Source organism: Molothrus aeneus, chromosome 30 (assembly GCF_037042795.1).
Source record: "Molothrus aeneus isolate 106 chromosome 30, BPBGC_Maene_1.0, whole genome shotgun sequence".
NCBI classification, from domain to species: domain Eukaryota; kingdom Metazoa; phylum Chordata; class Aves; order Passeriformes; family Icteridae; genus Molothrus; species Molothrus aeneus.
Genome location: NC_089675.1, coordinates 456532 through 475168, shown reverse-complemented (window position 1 = coordinate 475168; position 18637 = coordinate 456532). Strand labels below are relative to the sequence as shown.

At 42.6% G+C, this 18637-nt stretch overlaps 1 protein-coding gene across 1 annotated transcript; it reads right to left on the bottom strand.

Annotated features, from left to right (window-relative positions):
- Nucleotides 1-1546: 1546 nt before the first annotated feature.
- On the bottom strand, nucleotides 1547-4643 carry HOXC6 (homeobox C6). Its single transcript, XM_066567736.1, has 2 exons — nucleotides 4238-4643; nucleotides 1547-1920 (listed from the first exon to the last, which is right to left on the bottom strand). The coding sequence occupies exons 1-2, from the start codon at nucleotides 4641-4643 to the stop codon at nucleotides 1547-1549; spliced, it is 780 nt and encodes a 259-aa protein (XP_066423833.1).
- Nucleotides 4644-18637: the final 13994 nt, after the last annotated feature.

Sequence of the window (18637 nt, the reverse complement as noted above, 5' to 3'; positions counted from 1 at the left end):
TTGTCCTTATTTCTCCTCCCTTCCTCTTTATTTTTTTTTCCCATTTTTTTCCCTTTTTTTTTTTTTAGGGGGGAGGCGGCGCAGGAGTGAGGAAAAGACGAGACCGGGGATGGGGGGGGGGAGGCGATTTTTGGGGCGGGAAACGCGAAATAAAAAATGAATTTTCCAGCACAAGGTTCCCACTGAAGCTCAGAGGCCGCTGGGGCAACTTTCAAAAATAATATTCCGATTTTATTTCATTAAATACTCGACAGAAAGTCCGGGGACTTTATACATGAGAGGGTTTAACACAAGATTTTTCCGATTTTGTTTATTTTTTAAGCGTTTTTCCGCCGCTTTTTTTTTTTTTATTATTAATTTTTTTATTACTCTTTTCTTTTTCTCTCTACCTCTATGAACTCCATTCACGGGTGGGTTTTTTTTGTTGTTTTTTTTTTTTTTTAATTTTTAATTATTTTTTTTCTCCTTTTTTCGAACATTACAGCGCTAAACATAAATATAAATACAGGTATACCACGAACACAGAGAAAAATATTCACACAGAAACCGTCACAGTTTGTGGATGCGGGGATGAGCCCAGGTAGCTGCTTAAATACCAGGAGGAAAAAAAAGGCGAATTCGGGCCGAAAAAGCGCTTTTTAAATGGCATTTCCCCCAGGAAAATCGGATTTTTGGCCCAAATTCTTCCCCAGTTTGGCCCCAATTCCTGCCCCGTTTGGCCCCAATTCCTGCCCGGTTTGGCCCCAATTCTTCCCCAGTTTGGCCCCAATTCCTGCCCCGTTTGGCCCCAGTTCCTGCCCGTTTTTTTTTGCCCGATTTTCCCCATTTTTGGCGAGGGGGGAGATTTTTGGGGGGGATCCGCGGGGTTTGAGGAGCTCTCTCATTAATGAATGAATTATTTAATTAATTCCTCCTCACTCATTCACTCACTCATTTCTCCGCATTAATTAATTAAATTCTCCACATTCATCCCTCCGCATTCACTCCTCCACTTTTAATTTTTTTTTCCCCTTTTTCCAGTTTTTCTTTTTTTTTTTTCACTTTTTTCTTTTTCCATTCCTCCACTTTTTTTAATTCCTGAACTTTTTCACTCCTCCGCTTTTTAAATTCCTGAAATTTTTCATTCCTCCCCTTTTTAATTCCTGAAATTTTTCATTCCTCCCCTTTTTAATTCCTGAACTTTTTTCATTCCTCCGCTTCTTAATTCCTGAACTCTTTTCCCACTTCCCCACTTTTTTTTTTTTTGTTCGAATTCCCGTTTTTCACCTCTCCGCATTCGCTCCTCCAATTCCAATTCCACTTTTCCACTTTTCCACTCTCCCCCCCTCCTCCTCTCTTTTCCATTTCCCTTTCTCACCCCGCCTCTCCCTTTTCATTTCATTTATTCTCAATAATTTCCCTCCCCCCCCATCATTCCGCCCTCCCCGCCAACACTTTTTTTTTTTTTAAACATAATTTTAATTTTTTTTTTGTTTTTGGGACGATAAATAGGAAGGAAAAAGGGGATGAGAGGGGAAAGGGGAAAAAAAAATAAAATAAAAATCCATCATTCCTTCTTCTCCTCCTCTGTCTCATCGCGCTTCTCCTCCTTGGCCAAGCTGTCGGCGGCCGCCGCTGCTCCCCCTCCTCCTCCTCCTCCTCCTCCTCCTCCTCCTCCTCCTCCTCCTCCTCCTCCTCCTCCTCCTCCTCCTCCCGCTCCGGCCAGCGTGGAGCTCAGGTTCGTCTCCTTTTTCCACTTCATGCGCCGGTTCTGGAACCAGATCTTGATCTGGCGCTCGGTCAGGCACAGCGCGTTGGCGATCTCGATGCGGCGCCGCCGGGTCAGGTAGCGGTTGAAGTGAAATTCCTTCTCCAGCTCCAGCGTCTGGTAGCGCGAGTAAATCTGGCGGCCCCGGCGGCGGTCGGCCCCGTAACCCACTCCTAAAGAGGCCGAGACAAAACAGGCTGAAAAGCGTCAGGAAAAAAAAAAAAAACCAATAAAAACAACAACAAAAAAAACCCCAGAATAAAACCCGTCAAACAGGCTGAAAACCGTCAGGGAAAAAAAAACCAGAATAAAACCCGTCAAACAGGCTGAAAACCGTCAGGGAAAAAAAAAAATACAAAAAAAAAAAAAAAAAAAACAGAATAAAACCCGTCAAAGAGGCTGAAAACCGTCAGGAAAAAAAAAACAGAATAAAAACCCGTCAAACAGGCTAAAAACCGTCAGAAAAAATACCAGAATAAAACTCGTCAAAGAGGCTAAAAACCGTCAGAAAATAACCCAAAATAAAAACCGTCAAACAGAATAAACTCCGTCAAACAGGCTAAAAACCGTCAGAAAAAATACCAGGATAAAACCCGTCAAAGAGGCTAAAAACCGTCAGGAAAAAAAACCAAAATAAAAACCGTCAAACAGGCTAAAAACCGTCAGGAAAAGAAAAAACAACAAAATAAAACCAGAATAGAAACGTCAAACAGGCTAAAAACCGTCAGAAAAAAAAATTACAGAATAAGAACGGTCAAAGAGGCTGAAAACCGTCAGGAAATAAACCAAAATAAAACCCGTCAAACAGAATAAAACCCGTCAAACAGGTTAAAAAACGTCAGAAAAAATACCAGAATAAAACCCGTCAAACAGGCTAAAAACCGTCAGGAAAAAAAAACAAAATAAAAACCGTCAAACAGATTAAAAACAGTCAGAAAAAAATACCAGAATAAAACCCGTCAAACAGGCTAAAAACCGTCAAAAAAAAAAAAAAAAAAAACCAAAAAAACAGAATAAAACCCGTCAGACAAAACAGATTAAAAATCGTCAAAGGGTCTAAAAGTCGCCAGACAAAACAGACTCGGAGCCGTCAGACGAAACAGCCGGAAAACGGCCCGAAAGCAGCGCCCGAGCCTCCCCGGGCCGGCCGAAAATCAATAAAAAATGGAATTAAAGCGCTGCGCGTCCCCGCGGGGCTCCGCGGGGTTGAACCCGGGCTTGGCGGGGGCTCGGGGGGTGCGGGCGCTCAGACCGGGCTTAGGCCGGGCTTTGGGACGGGATTTGCGGCGCCTTAGGCCGGGTTTTGCAGGGGCTTCGCTGAGATTTTGGGGGGGTTCAGCTTCGATTTTTGAGGGTTCAGCCTCAAGGGGGTTTTTTTTCGGATTTTGTGGGGGTCCAGCCCGGATTTTGAGGGTTCAGCCTGGGTTTCATGGGGGTCCAGCCCCAGATTTAGCAGGGTTTTAGCCCGGAGTTTGAGGGGTTCAACCCGGATTCCGCAAGTTTTTATATCCCGGATTTCACCGGGGTTTAGCTCAGAGTCTGAAGGGTTTGGCCAAGGTTTTATGGGGCTTCAGCCCAGATTTTGCAGGTTTTAGCCCCGATTTTGTGCTGGTTTAGGCCGTATTTTGAGGGGTTTAAGCCAGAATTTTGTGGGGCTTCAGCCCAGGTTTTACAGGTTTTAGCCCAGATATTTTGGGCTTTAGGCCGTATTTTGAGGGTTTAAACACAGATTTTGGTGGGGTTTTAGCGCAGATTTTTCCGGGTTTGAGCCCAGATTGTGCAGGGTTTGAACCCAGACTTTGCAGGTTTTAGCCCGGATTTCGAGGGCTCTAGCCCAGGTCTTGTGGAATCTTAAGGACTTTGCGGGGTTTTAGGCCAGGTTTTGAGGCTTTAAGCCCAGGTTTGGAGCGGCTCAGCCCTGATTTTGCGGGGTTTTAGCCCAGACTTGCCCTGGATCCCCTGGGTTTGGGGGAGCCGGGGACGGCGAGGAAGGGGCGGCTTCCCCCCGGCCCCAGCTCCTGCCAGCCCCAAACCCAAAAAACCCTAAAAAAAACCCAAAAAAAACCCTAAAACCCCAACCCCACAAACTTCACTCCTCACCCTAAACCCCGCTCGTATTTATTTCTCCCGCTACACTCCCGGAGCAGACCCGGCCGCGCCGCTTTATTTTTATTTCCCTATTTAATCCCCGCTTTACGATCGCCGATATTTCACCGCCGGGCGAAACCTTTTAATTAAAACCGATCCTAACAAGCCAGACCCGAATAAAAAGCCCGCCGCAAACTGCGCGAAATTATTGTTTTTATGGCGCCATAAAAAGCCCCATCCTAGCGAGGTGCCGAGCGGGAGGGAGGGAGGGGCGGCGGGGAGAAAAGGCCATAAAACCCTCCAAGTTTATTTAATTTATCCCCCCGCCGCCAGCGGCCATAAAAACAAAAAAAAGAAAGCAAAAAAAAAAAAAAAAAAAAAAAAACCAAAACCACAACTTACCACTGTGCGAGTTCATGCGCTGCATCCAGGGGTAGATCTGGATGCCGGATTTCTGCTCCTGCGCCGCGGCGCGGCCCTGCTCGCTGGGGAAATCCTGCGCGATGGAGTTGGGGGTCCCGTGCGGCCCCACCGAGCTCTGGCGGCAGCTGCTCAGCACCTCCTTGTCCTGGTAGAAGGCGTTGGAGCCGTACTCGTAGGGCGAGCGGCCCGAGCCGAACACCACCGCGTTCTCCTGCGCCGAGTAGAAGGGCGAGGAGTAGATGCGGTTCTGCGCCACGGCCGCGCCGTAGCCGCCGAAATGCCGCACGGGGTCGTAGCTGGAGTTGAGCGCGGCCACGTTGGGCAGCACCTCCTGGCCGCCGCCGAGGTGGCACGGCAGGGACGCGTTGGTGAAGTAGGAATTCATGGCGGCCCCGCCGCGGCTCCGGCCGAGAGCGGCTGCGCTGCGCTCCCGCGGCTCTCCGGGGCTCTGGGCTTCTTCTTTTTTTTTTTATATAGTTGTTCTCTATTTTTTTCCGATTTTTTCGCTATTTTTTTTCTTATTTTTTCCCTATTTTTTCTCTATTTTTCCCTATTTTTTCTCTATTTTTCCCTATTTTTCTCTATTTTTCCCTATTTTTTCTCTATTTTTCCCTATTTTTTCCCTCTATTTTTCCCTATTTCCTCTCTATTTTTCCCAATTTCCTCTCTATTCTTCCCTATTTCCTCTCTATTTTTCGCAATTTCCCCTCTATTTTCCCCTATTTCCTCTCTATTTTTCCCTATTTTCTCTCTATTCCTCCCTATTTCCTCTCTATTCTTCCCTCTTTCCTCTCTATTTTTCCCTTTGATTTTCTCTCTATTTTCCCTTTTATTCTCTCTATTTTCCCTTTTATTCTCTCTATTTTCCCTTTTATTCTCTCTATTTTTTAAAAATTTCTTTTCCCAGTATTTTTCCTTATTTTTCCTCTATTTCCCCCCTATTTTTCTCTCTCTTTTTCCTTGGGGTGGTTTTTTTTTCCCGATATTTTTCCTCTATTTTTCCTTTTTTTCCCCCCTCTATTTTTCCCTCTTTCCCCCTATTTTTCTCGGTTTCCCCCTCTGTTCATCCCTCTGCTTTTCTCCTTTATTCCTCTATTTTTCTTCTCTTATTCCCTTATCTTCCCTCTTTTCTTCTTCTTCTGTTTTTCCTCTTCTTCCTTTATTTTGCCTCTTTATTCCTCTATTTTGCCTCTTTTATTCCTCAATTTTCCCTCTTTTATTCCTCAGTTTCTCCCTCTATTATTTCCTCTATTATTTCCTCTATTTGCCCTCTATTATTTCCTCTCTCCTTTCCTCTATTTCCCTTCTATTTTTTTTCCTGTATATTTCCCCTTTATCTCTTTCCCCTCTATATTTTTCCTCTTATTTTCCTCTCAATTTTTTTTCCCCTCTATATTTCTCTGTATCTCCCCTCTATTTTTTCCCCCCCTCGATTTTCCATCTATTCCCCCTTTATTCCTCCCTCTCTCCTTTCCCCCTCTCTCCCCTCCTTCACCCACAATTAATTAATTAATATATATATATATTTATATAATTTTTTTTTTAATTCCTCCCCTCCTTTCCCTGTCTCTCTCTCCCTCCCTCTCTCTCCTTTTTCCCGGCGCCACCTGGGCCCGTGCGATTTCTTTTAATATTTATTTCAGTCTCCAGTTTGTAGTGGGAAGTGTAGGATTGTTATAGGGAAGGCTCTGCTCCAGGACAGACAGAATGACACAGTCAGCTGACCCGGCCCGGGCCAATGGCGAGCCGCGTGTCAAAAAGGGAAAAAATGGCTTTTTTCTGCTCGCCAGTCCCTAGTTGAAACTAAGTGGGCATGGAAAGTAAGTCCGGCACCCCCCAAAAAATAAAAAAAAAATTAAAAATAGAAACCCCGGGGGATTTGGGGGCGGCGGGCGGGGGTGGGGAGGGGGCTCACGGGCGCCTCTGATTCCTAAAATTCAATTTATTTTTGTCTTTAAACCCACCTTACTTCCCTTTATTCCCCCCCCCACCCTGCACCTTCCTCTTCTTTATTTTGCTCAGATTCGCCAAAAAAAAAAAACCCAAAATCTTTTTACCTCTATATTTTCGCAGCACTAAACGCTCAATGCTCTCTTTTTTATTCTCTGTTATTATTATATTAATTTTTTTAAAATGATTATCATAATTATTATTCTTTCCAAGAAAGCTGCGCTTAAACATCTCGTAAAAAAAAAAAAAAAAAAAGCGGCTGCGAATTCCCAGCAATAAATCTCAGGCGTACACAGAATATTAAGCCATAAATTACCCTCTCTCTCTCCCTCTTTATTTTTTTTTTAATATATATTTGTCTTTTCTTTTATTTTTATTTAATTTATTTGGTTTTAATTTTTAAATTTTTTTTTTTTAATTTTTTTTTCTCCCTTTTTCCCCTCCCTCCCCCGCTTTCTCCCGCCTCTGAGTTTTCGCATTTAAAGGGCAAAAAGGGAAAAATAATTCAATTTTAAAAGGAGGAAAAAATAAAAAAAGGGGAAAAGGGGGGGGGGATAAACATGGCGACCTCTCCATGGATAACGCGGGATCGGGAGCGCTCCCAAACTCCCGCAAAAGGGCAAAAAATTGGGGGGAAAAGGGCATTTTTTAGGGAAAAAACCCCCAATCCCCCGCCGGGCTGGGAGCCGGGATTTCCCCTCCACTTTGGGGAGATTTCTCCGCGTTTTGGGGCATTTCTGGCCGTGCCCAGCAAGGAGAACTGGCAGAAAAAAAAGCGAATTTGGGCTGGGCAGGAGCGGCCGGGCCGGAGTTTCCGGCGCTTCCCGAAGTTTTCGGGGGGACCCCGAGCCCAACCCCGGCCCAAATCCCCCAAATTCCCCCCAAAATCGGCCCCTACCTGAGCCCGCGGGGCGGATTCGCAGCAAATCCCCAAAAATCCCCATTTCTGCCGGGGGAGCCCTCGGCCTCCTCCTCCTCCTCCTCCTCCTCCTCCTCCTCTTTTCTTGTTGTTCAACCACCTCGGTTTCATCGCAAAAAACCAAAAAAAAATTTAAAAAAAAAACCCCAAAAATCCCCCCAAAAACCGCCGGGAATTCGCGGGGAATTCGCCCCAATCTTGACTCTTATTTTTAATAAATTTTTTTTTTTCAGATTTATTTTTTGAAGGGTTTTTTTTTTTGGTTTTTTTTTTTTTATTTTTCCGGCTGACAAAGCGAAGCCCCGAGGGCTGGGGGGCGGTTTTGGGGAATATTTGGCCCCCCCAGCTATGACGGGAGCCCGGATGCCGGAGGATTTTATGCTCTTTTTCCTCTGGCTAACAAAGCAAAGTCGTCAATGGGAGCCATAAAACCATAAACGGGACCGCGACTGCAAAAAAACCACAAAAACGCCAAAAAAAAACCCCGCAGAAAACACCCGGAAAACGACCCAAAACCCAGCCCCGGAGTGCCCAAAAAGGGGGGAAAATCCCAATTTCTGGCCCCAAAAGTGGCGGCTGGGAGGGGGGAGCTCCCACCTCGGGGCGCTGCCGTGGCCTTGGGGACAAATTCCGGGCGTTTTCGCCCCAAAATTTCCGATTTTTCCGCTGCTTTTTCCCCCCCTCTGCCTTTCCGAAATCCGCCCGGAATGGGGGAAAAAATCGGGATTTCGGGAGGATTTTGCTGCTCTGTTTTGGTTTTCCAGACTCTGAGGGGTTGGGGGAGTCGGGGACCCCAAAATTGGGGAATTTTGGGGAATTTTGGGGGATCCCAAAGGCCGGGCTGGGGCAGGGCCACAACTTTGGAGGAGTTTCCACCCAAAACTTCCCCTTCCAGAGCCTCCTTTTCCCTTTCCCCCCTAAATTTTCATCCTCTCCGATTTTTCCTCCTCTCGCTGCTCCTTCCCCTGAATTTATTTTTGGCTTTATTTCGCTTTTCCCCCTTCCCTTATTTTCCCCTTTTTTACCCCGTTTTTTTCCCCCCATTTTTCTCCACTTTTTTTTTTTTGCGTCTTTTCGCCTTTTTAATTTTTATTTTAATTTTTTTTTTAAAATTTTAATTTTTAATTTTTTCCTCCCGTTTTCCCTTCCCAAGGTGGGCTGGAGACCTGCGGGACGAGCGTGGGACCGGAGCCGGGGGAAGTTTAAGGGAAGTTTAAGTGTTTTACGACTTCTCTAAACAGAGGGCAAGTCCTAAAAGTCCGCTCGATTTATAGACAGCAGAAAAGCAGCTGCCGGAAAATAAAAGAAAAAAAAAATCCCCAAAACACATCCACCCTCCAAACACTCAATTTTTTTGATTTAAAAAAAAAAACCCAAAAAAAAACCCCACCAGGAATTAAAAAAAAAAAATCAAAAAAAAAACCAACAAAACACACACAGCAAATAAAACAAAAATCAGCGAAACCCCGCAAAAATCTGAATTTTAATTGGATTTTTTGACGTTTTCCCAGCGGTTTGTTTTGGTGGGGTTTTTTTTTGGGTTTTTTTTTTTTTTCGGATTTTTTTTTTGGGGGGGGCTTTTTCGCCCCCGTTTAAAAGGAGATATTTTGGGTTTTGGTGCCAAAAAAAGCACGCGGCGAGCGGGGACGGGGGGCGGATTTGCGGGGAGGTTTCTGGCGGAATTGGGTCTGCAAACAATTAAGGGAACTCATCAGCAGAAGCAAGAACAGATGTTTTATTAAAAGTGCGACACAGCGCTGGAAATATGGACAAGTCCTGCAGCAGTTGCTCTTTGTTCCCAGGAAAAAAAAAAAAATAACCCCCCAAAAAAAAACCCAACAAAAAAAACAGCCAAAATCCCCCAAATTTCCCCGTTTCCCATCCTCACATTCCCGTTTTTTAAAAAAAAAAAAAAATTGTTGTTTTTTAACCCGCCCCGGCGGCGCTCGCGGGGTGAAAAAATTAAAAAAAAAAAACTAAAAAGGGGAAAAAAAATCCCCCCAAAAATTAAAATTTCCCTCCCCCGCTCGCAGCGCTGATGAGCTGATTTAGGGCGGGGGAAATTTGGCTTAAAAATCCCAAATCCGCCCCAAAATTGGGATGGGTCGGGGCCGTAAAAGTCCCAAACCCGCAGGAATTGGGGCCAAACCCGGCCCTGTGCCCCCTCCCCGCCCGCGGCCGCGCAGAGCGGCCCCAAACCCGCGGATTTTGGGGTTTTTTGGGGCTTTTTGGGGTTTTTTGGGGTTTTTTGGGGTTTTTTTTTCAGCGTTTGGGGTCAATCCCGGGGGAGGGGCTGAGGACGCGCCCCCTCCCCCCAAAATTCCGATTATCGGGGGGGGGTTTGGGGTGAAAATCGGGGTTTTCTGGGCTGAAAAATGGGGATTTTGGGGGCGAAAATCGGGGATTTTGGGGGTGAAAAATGAGGATATTTGGGGTGAAAATCGGGAATTTTGGGGGTGAAAAATGAGGATATTTGGGGTGAAAATCGGGGATTTTGGGGGTGAAAATTGGGGGTTTTTGGGGTGAGAATCGGGGATTTTTGGGGTGAAAATCGGGGTTTTTGGGGCAGCGCCCCCCCCGCGGCCGCGTTGCCATTCCCGGCTCCGCGGGGCCGTTCCAAGCTTTCATTTATCCCCAATTTTCTTCTTTTTTCCCCCTTTTTTCCCCCCTCTCAATCCCGGCTCTTTTCTCTCCTTTTCCCTTTTTTCCCCCCTCTTTCTTGTTTTTCAATTTTTTCTCCATTTTTCTCGCCTTTATTTTGACGTTTATGGCGCACGTGAGCCCCTAATTTATTTATTTCCCCTTTTATTTTCCTGCTGAAATCTCCTTTCATTGGGGTGAAAATCTCCTTTTTTTGGGGTTGAAAATCTCCTTTTTCTGGGGGTGAAAATCTCCTTTTTTGGGGTGAAAATATCCCTTTTTTGGGGGCGAAAATCTCCTTTTTTTGGGGCGAAAATCTCCTTTTTTTGGGGTGAAAATCTCCTTTTTTGGGGGGTGAAAATCTCCTTTTTTTGGGGGTGAAAATCTCCTTTTTTTTAAACTTTCCCAAAGTCCCTCAAATCTGGGGAGCAGCGCCCCCAAAAACGGGGGGGAAACGGGAAATAAACACCAAATTCCAGGGGGAAAATCGGAATTTTTGCCCTGGAGGGGCCGCGGGGTTTTGGGGTGAAAACCTCGGGGTTCGGGCGGTTCTCAATTCATGAATTCTAATTAATAAATCGCCGAATTCCCCTTTTCCCCCCGAATTCTGGCGGTTTTTTTGGGGGGTTTTAAAGTTGGATTTTGGCGCCGCGTGGGGAGGGGCCGGCCTGGCTTTGCTCACTATAAAAATTCCAATTTTAACCCCAAATTCGCACCCAGAAAATGATTGATTTTACCCAAAAAACCACATTTCTCCACGCAAAAATCTCAATTCAAGCCCCTGTCCCTGATTTCATTTCATTTATTTGGGATTTAGAGCTCCTAAGTGGGTAAAAATGGGATTTTAGCACCAGGATGGGGCTTTTTGGGGCCTTTTCCCATTAATTTTTCCCTTTTTCTTTTTCCCGCCTGGAGGAAGGAATTAATTTTATTTAATTTTATTTTCATTTTCAGGGTCATTTTTGGGGAAAGGCAGCAAAAGTTTGGGGCGAGCCCTTGGAGTTTTAGGGCAAAAAAAAAAAAAAAGAGAATAATTACTATAATAATTATAATTATTGGTGGGGGGGGGGGAATCGCTTTTTAAATCCTTCAGCGGCTGGAAAAATATTCCAGAAAAACAAAAAAAAAGGAGAAAAAAAGAAGGAAAAAAAACAACAAAAATAAGGGAATTCTGGCAAATGTCACAACACGTCCAGGGGGAGGGAGGGAGGAGGGAAAAAATCCGGAAAATTCTCATTTTATCCCCAGGCTCCAGAGCGCTTTTTGGGGCAGCTTTAAGGAGATTTTTGGGGTTTATTTTTCCTATTTTTGAGGGGTTTTAATTGGCGAATTTTGCTTTTAATTGGGGCAGGGGGAGGGGAATGATTTATTTCGCGATTTTTTGCTCCTGCCCGGATTTATTGGCGAAATCCCCAACAAAAGAGAGGCCAAAAAAATGAAACTCCCCGCGGAAATCTCCCCCCAAAAAAATCAAAGTTTAGCAGCAAAAAAAAAGCGAGAAAAACCAACGGGACCCCCCCCCCCAAAAATATTGTGTGTGTTAATTAATTTATTTTGGTGGTTAAACACCCAAAAAAAAAGCGAGGAAAAAATGAGGAAAATTCAGATTTTAATGGGAAAAACCCCGCGGATCGGGGGTTCGCCCACAGGGAATGGGGGTATTCCTAAAGGGGGCGGATTTGGGGTAAATTTGGGGGTTTTTTGGTTTAATCTGCTGCAGGAAAATCCCAATTTTTTGGGGGTGGAAAAGCGGCTGAGGCAGCAGGGAGGAATTTCCGGGGGAATAAATAAAATCAGAGCCGGGCTGGCTGCTGGAAAAGAATTTATTTATTTTTTTAAAAAAATGAGGGTTTGGGGGGAAAAATTCCCGAAAATCCCCAAAAATGTGGGGAGGGGGGAAGAGGAGAGGCCGGGGGCGATTTTGGGGCAAAAAATGATAAAAAAAAAAGCGAATTATTCCTGTTTTATCAAAGGTGAATCCAGAGGCGCTGCTGATGGGGGCAAAGGGTCAAAAATCCCCCCCTAAAAATCGGGGATTTGGGGCAAAACTCCGGGGTGAAAAATCGCCATTATTGAGGGGAAATAAATCCATTTTTTCCCTTTATTTTGCCCCAAAGCGGGCGGGGGTTTAATCACAGCGAGCCGGGCTGGAACAAGAATCGCAATAATGATCCGGGAAATAATGACAATAAAAATAAAAACGGAAATAAATCGCTTCAATCGCCGTTATTTATTTTTTAGGGCCGGGACGGACGCGTTTATTTGGGGCCGATTGATGCATTTTAATCGAGCAGAAAATCCCAATATTTCAGGATTTGCTTCAATTCTTTCATATTTTAAAGGGGGTGAAAAGAAAAAAAAAACCAAAACCACCGGTTTGGGGCTGTTTCTTATCAATTTTGGAGCCTTATCGCTTTTTATGGCTCGGGGTGATTTAAAAGCTGAGAGGAGGGGACGGAGAAGTCGTAAAAATGTAAAAAAAAAAAAAAAAAAAAGGTTAAAAAAGGTTTAAAAATGTTAAACAAATGTAAAAAATGGTTAAAAAGTTGTTTGAAAAAATCAAAATTCCTGCCCCAAACCCGCCCGGGAGGAGGAGAAAGCGAAAATCGAGGAGGTTTTGATGGATTTGGGCATTTCGGGACGGCCAAAGGGGGGAAAGGTTAAAGGGAAAAGTTCGTTATAAATTGGATTTTTTGGGGTGGAAAAAGGAGATTTTGGGCTCTCTGCGAGCCGCGGGGGGGTTTCTACGGCCCGACCCCCGAATCCCCCAAAACCCCCTCAAATTCCAGGCGCGGAACTGAGGCCAAAAAAGGGGGAAAAAAAATAAAAAATCAAATCGCAAAGCAAGGCCCGGGCTGGCCCCAGGCTGGCGAGGTTCCGACGCTTGGGGGCGCTGTTCAAAAGCGGCCGCCGAAATCCGCCCCAAATCCGCCCCAAATCCGCCCCAAATCCGCCCCAAATCCGCCCCAAATCCCCAATTTGCACCTCCCGGGGGCCCCGAATCGCGAGCACCAAATAATTCCCTTTATTGCTGATTTTCAGGGCGTTTTCAGCGCGCTTTGGGCTTCTTTAAGTGGCTTTTTCTGGGATTTCTTGGGGTTTTTTTTTCCTCTCTCTCCGTCCTTTTTTTTTTGTTGTTGTTGGGTTTTTTCGGATTTTGGGGTGGTTTTACTTTTTTAAGGTTTTTTAGGGGTTTTTTTAGGATATTTAGGGGTTTTTTAGGGGGTTTTTAGGGGTTTTTTTAGGATATTTATGGTTTTTTATGGTTTTTTTAGGGTGTTTCTTAGGGTTTTTTTAGGGTGTTTCTTAGGGGTTTTTTTAGGGTGTTTCTTAGGGTTTTTTTAGGATATTTAGGGGTTATTTAGGGTGTTTTTTAGTGTTTTTTTTTTAAGATATTTAGGGGTTTTTTAGGGTGTTTTTAGGTTTTTTTTTTAGGATATTTAGGGTGTTTTTAGGGTGTTTTTTAGGTTTTTTAAAGATATTTAGGATTTTTTCAGTGGGTTTTTTTTAGGGTTTTTTTTTTTATTTTTTGGGGTTGTTTTTTTGCCTCTCTCCATCTCTCTCACCCCCTTTTTTTTCAATTTGTTTTTTGAGGGTTTTTAAAAGGTTTTTTTATGGGCTTTTTAATAATTTTTAAAAGGTTTTCGAGGTTTTTTTCAAATTTTTTTAAAAGTTTTATGGTTGTTTTTTAGTGTTTTTGAAAAAGGTTTTTAGCTGTTTTACTCTTTAAGAGTTTTTAGGGGTTTTTTGTACTTTTAAAAAACTTCACTTATCTTTTTAAAGCGTTTTTTTTAAACTTTTTTTTGCCTCTCTCCATCTCTCCGACTCTTTTATTTTTATATAAAGTTTCGTCTCTAATTTTGGGATGTTTTGGGGTTTTTTTTGGGGTTTTTTGGGGGCGTTTTCGGGTCCTTTCGGGCTCCTCCGCCCCCGCTGCCCGCGGCCCTTGGAGCACAAAGGGGATTTTACAGCCAGGTGCGCCCGACGCTCGGCCAGACACCGCAATTGGGGCCAAATTCGCCTTTTTATGGTGTTTGTGTCTGGCGGGGCCGCGGGCGGGAGACGGGGCCGCCCTCGCCTCCTCCTCCCTTTTTTCCCTTTTTTTTCCCCTTTTTTCCCTTTTTTTTCCCCTTTTTTTTCCCTTTTTTCCCTTTTTTTCCCTTTTTCCCCTTTTTTTTCTTTTTTTTCCCCTTTTTTCCCTTTTTTTCCCTTTTTCCCCATTTTTTCCCCCTTTTTCCCCCCTTTTTTTCTCCCCTTTTTTCCCATTTTTTCCCATTTTTTCCCCTTTACTTTCCCTTTCCCCCCCTCTTTAATTTCCTTTTTTCCCTCTTTATTTTCCCTTTATTTTCCCTTTCATTTTCCTTTTTACTTTTCCTTTTTTTCTCTTTATTTTCCTTCTTTCCCCCTCCATTCTCCCCTTTCCCTTCTTTCCTTTTTATTTTCCCTTTTTTCCTTTTTTATTTTCCCTTTTTTCCTTTTTATTTTCCCTTTTTTCCTTTCTATTTTCCCTTTTTCCTTTCTCTTTTCCCTTTACTTTCTCTTTTTTTCCCCCTTTATTTTCCCTTTTTCCCCCCTTTATTTTCCCTTCCCCTCCTTCTCTTTTCCCTTTTTTCCCCCTTTTTTCTCCATTTCTCCCCCTTTATTTTCCCCTTCATTTCCCTCAATTTTCCACCTTTTCCTCCCCATTTTCCCAATTTCTCCCTTTATTTTCCCTTTATTTTCCCCTTTTTTCCCCCTTTTTCCCATTTTTCCTGATTTCCACCCCGATTTTCTCCTTTCATCCCCCAATTTCCTAATCCGCCCGAAATATTTTGAATTTTTGCCCCGACCACTGAAAACTTGGATTTTTTTTTTTTCCCCCACAAAAGGAGGAAACCTCTGCCAGCATCAGCCACAAAATCGCCCAAAATCGCCCCAAAAATTCCAAAAACTGAGAACAACCCCTGCCCAAAGCCGATTTCCTCTTCTCTGCCGGAATTTGAAATTCCATTTTTTGCAGCTCCCCTCGCCTTTACTCCCCAAAATCCAGACCTGGAGGTCAAACAAACAAACAAAAAAAAAAAAACCACAAAAAATTCCATTTTTCACCCCAAAACTGCAGGACAAAACCCACGACTCCTCAGAAATCCAAATTCCCATGGAAACCACCCCAAAAGCGTCGCTGAAAAATCAAAATATTTCCCCCTAAATCCGCCTTTTTTTTTGGGGGGGGGGGGGAAATCGCCTCTTTCTAAGAATTTTTGGGTTTTTTCCAGGTTTTTTTTTGTTTATTTGGGTTTTTTTTTCCTTTTTTTTTTTTCGCGGATTAACCCGGGATCCTCGCTCGCCCACGCGCTCGCCTTTGGGCACGATTGGGATTTTTCCGGTGGGGAATAAATAAAAATAAACCCCGCAGGGGAAGATCCTATCGCGTCCGCTCCGTGTTCGACCTCCCATAAAAATGGAAATTTTCCCCCTGCGCGGCTGCGCAATTTCCATTCCCGGCGAACTCCTCACCTCGCGGAAAATGCAAACAAACCCTCGAAATCAACCGCGGCGCCAATTCCTGCTTAAATCTTTAATTTTTTGTTGAATTTCCCGTTTAAATCTTTATTTTCCGTTGGATTTTCCATTTAAATCTTTATTTTCCCGTTGGATTTTCCGTTTAAATCTTTATTTTCCCGTTGGATTTCCCATTTAAATCTTTATTTTCTATTTAGTTTTCCATTCAAATCTTTATTTTCTATTTAATTTCCCATTTAAATCTTTATTTTCCCGTTGGATTTCCCATTTAAATATTTATTTTCTATTTAGTTTTCCATTCAAATCTTTATTTTCTATTTAATTTCCCATTTAAATCTTTATTTTCTATTCAGTTTTCCATTCAAATCTTTATTTTCTATTTAATTTCCCATTTAAATCTTTATTTTCTATTTAGTTTTCCATTCAAACCTTTATATTCCAGTGACTTTCCCCGTTGAAATCTTAATTTTCCCACTGAGTTGATCTTTATCTTCCATTGAATTTCCCTGCTTTAATCTTAATTTTCTGCTGAATTTTCACATCCAAATCCTCATTCTCCATTTAATTCTCCAACTCTGATTTTTTTTTCCCCCATTTAATTCTCCGACTTAAATTTCTTCCCATTCAATTCCCCCGCACAATCTCTTTCCCTCTTTCATTTTCTCACCCAATTTTTTATTTTAAACTCGATTTCTTCACTTAATTCTTTTATTTTTTTCCCCTCCCCATTTAATTTTCCCGGCGCCCGCTCTCATTTGCGGACCCCATCATTTAATTCCCGACCTGCCCGATTTAATTTAATTCCCTTTTTCCACCCCGGTTAATGGGCGAAAAATCCGCGATTTCCTGCGGTTCTGTCAATAACCCAATTCCCAATAAATCCACATTACACCAAATTAATTCCCTCTGCTTTCCAGCGGGATTCGGCCAAAAAAAGAAGAAGGAAAAAAAAAAAAAAAGAAACGGAGAAAAAGGCAGGAAAAACCCAATTTCCAAGGGTATAAATCAAACCCGACATCCTAAAAATGTTCCCCGGCCCCGCAGCCGCCAGAAAACGCCAAAACACCGCGAAAAAATCGATTTTTGGGGGCTTTTTTGGGGTTTTTTTGTTGGTTTTTTTTTGGGGGAATTCCGGCCTGGCGCGTGGAGGGGGAGGGAGAGGCGAATTTTGGGTGAGAAACGGCGAAAAAAAAAACCCCAAAAAAAACCCCATAAAAAAGCAGCTTTAAAGCTCCCATTTCTGTAATCATGTGGTTCCAATAAACGCTCATTGTTTGCTCATAAAATTCTCTTTACGACTCCGCTCCGGCGGCAACAAAACCCGCGGAAATCGGGGCTTTTCACCTTTTTTTTCCCTCTTTTTTTCCACTTTTTTCCCTCGCGTTTTTCACCCCAAAGTTTTGGGGGGGTTTCGGAGGGAAATTAAAAATAGGAATAAAACGGGGAGGGAGGAGCATAAAAGTCACCGGGAAAAGGGGGGAAAAAAGAGGGGGGGAAATAAGGAAAAAATAAGAAAAATCGGGGAAAAAAATCAGGGAAAAATGGAGGAATAAAAGGGGGGAAAAAAGAGAATGAAAAGGGAAAAAAGGGGAAAGAAATGGGGGGAAAAAGGGAATAAAATGGAATAAAATGGAATAAAATGGAATAAAATGGAATAAAATGGAATAAAATGGAATAAAGGGACGGCGGCGCCGGGTTGGGCCCCGATAATTCCCTGCCCCAAAGGTCGGCGCGAGCCTCTCCCGGATTTTCCCAAAATTCCGATTTTTTGGGGGAATTTTGCCCTTTTTTGGGGTTTTTTCCCTTCCCCGTTCTCTTTTCCCGCGTTGTTGTTTTTCTTTTTTTTTAATTTCTCGTTTTGTGTCCGATTCCCCCCAAAGTCGGCGGCGCCAGAATTTCCCTTCCCCCACCAGGAATTCCGGGGATTTTTGGATTCCCGGGGCCCTTTTTTGGTGGAAAATCACCCAAAACCAACAACAACAAAAACCAACAACAACAACCACGGCGTCATCCCCAAAACCGGCGGGGCGGAGGTTCCCGAAAAGCCCAAATCCACTTTTCCCACCCCAAATCCACTTTTCCCACCCCAAAATTCCATTTTTTTTTCACCCCGAAATTCCTTTTTTTTTTCACCCGAAAATTCCATTTTTTTTTCACCCCGAAATTCCTTTTTTTTTTTCACCCCGAAATTCCATTTTTTTTTCACCCCAAAATTCCTTTTTTTTTCACCCCAAAATTCCATTTTTTCACACCAAAATCTCTTTTTTTTTCCACCCCAAACCCCCCCCCCCCCTTTTCACCACACCCAAAAAATTCAGGAATGACCCCAAATCCCCGCCCTGGGCTGGGTTTTTCCCAAGCCCCGGTGAAAATTCTGGTGGAAAATTCAAATTATTTTTATTTTTATTTTTTACGTCCCAAAAATGGGACTAATTCAAGGTGTGGAGGGAAATGCTGGGGAATTTTTTGGGGGGGGTTTTAAGGGGTTTTTGTGGATTTTTGTGGGTTTTTCCCGGGGGGTTTTCAGGGAAAGGGGAGGGATCAGGTGATGGATGGGGGAAGGTGCTCCAAGGTAGGACGGGAATAAAAAGGGTCAGGGATTAAACGCGGCCCCTCCTTAAGCCGGGCTTAGAGTCTGGGAGAAAGGGGAGGCAAAAAAAAAATTAAAAAAAAAAAAAAATAGGAATTAAAAAAATAAAGTACAAAAAGAAATTAAAGAGGGAATAAAAAGGGAATGAAAAATAAATAGAAGAAAGTAAATATAGATTGATAAATGGATATTAAAATATGAATTAAAATAAGAAAATAGGAGTAAAATGAGATGCAAAAAGAGCAAGAAGATATAGAAATTAATATATATTAATATATAGAAATAAAAATATATAGAAATAAAAAGAGGAATACATATAGGAACAAAATGAGAAATAAAAATAGAAATCTCGAAATAAAAGGCGTAGAAATAGGTATAGGAAAAGAAATATATAGAAATAAATATAAGAAAAATAGATAGAAATAAATATATAGAAATAAGTATATAGAAATAAATATAAGAAAAATAGATAGAAATAAGTATATAGAAATAAATATAAGAAAAATAGATAGAAATAAGTATATAGAAATAAATATAGGAAAAATAGATAGAAATAAGTATATAGAAATAAATATAAGAAAAATAGATAGAAATAAGTATATAGAAATAAATATAGGAAAAATAGATAGAAATAAGTATATAGAAATAAATATAAGAAAAATAGATAGAAATAAGTATATAGAAATAAATATATAGAAGTAGAAGCGGGAATTAAATGGGAAATAAAAGTAGAAATTAAATGTGGAAATAAATAGAGAAATAAAAAATAGGGATAAAA

What these genes read in the sequence shown, in the direction of transcription:
- HOXC6 (XM_066567736.1), bottom strand. Translation starts at nt 4,643, where the DNA reads ATGAATTCCTACTTCACCAACGCGTCCCTGCCGTGCCACCTCGGCGGC. An exon ending in GCGCATGAACTCGCACAGTG is followed by an intron (nt 1,921 to 4,237) that starts GTAAGTTGTGGT and finishes CGGCCTCTTTAG; the next exon opens with GAGTGGGTTACGGGGCCGAC.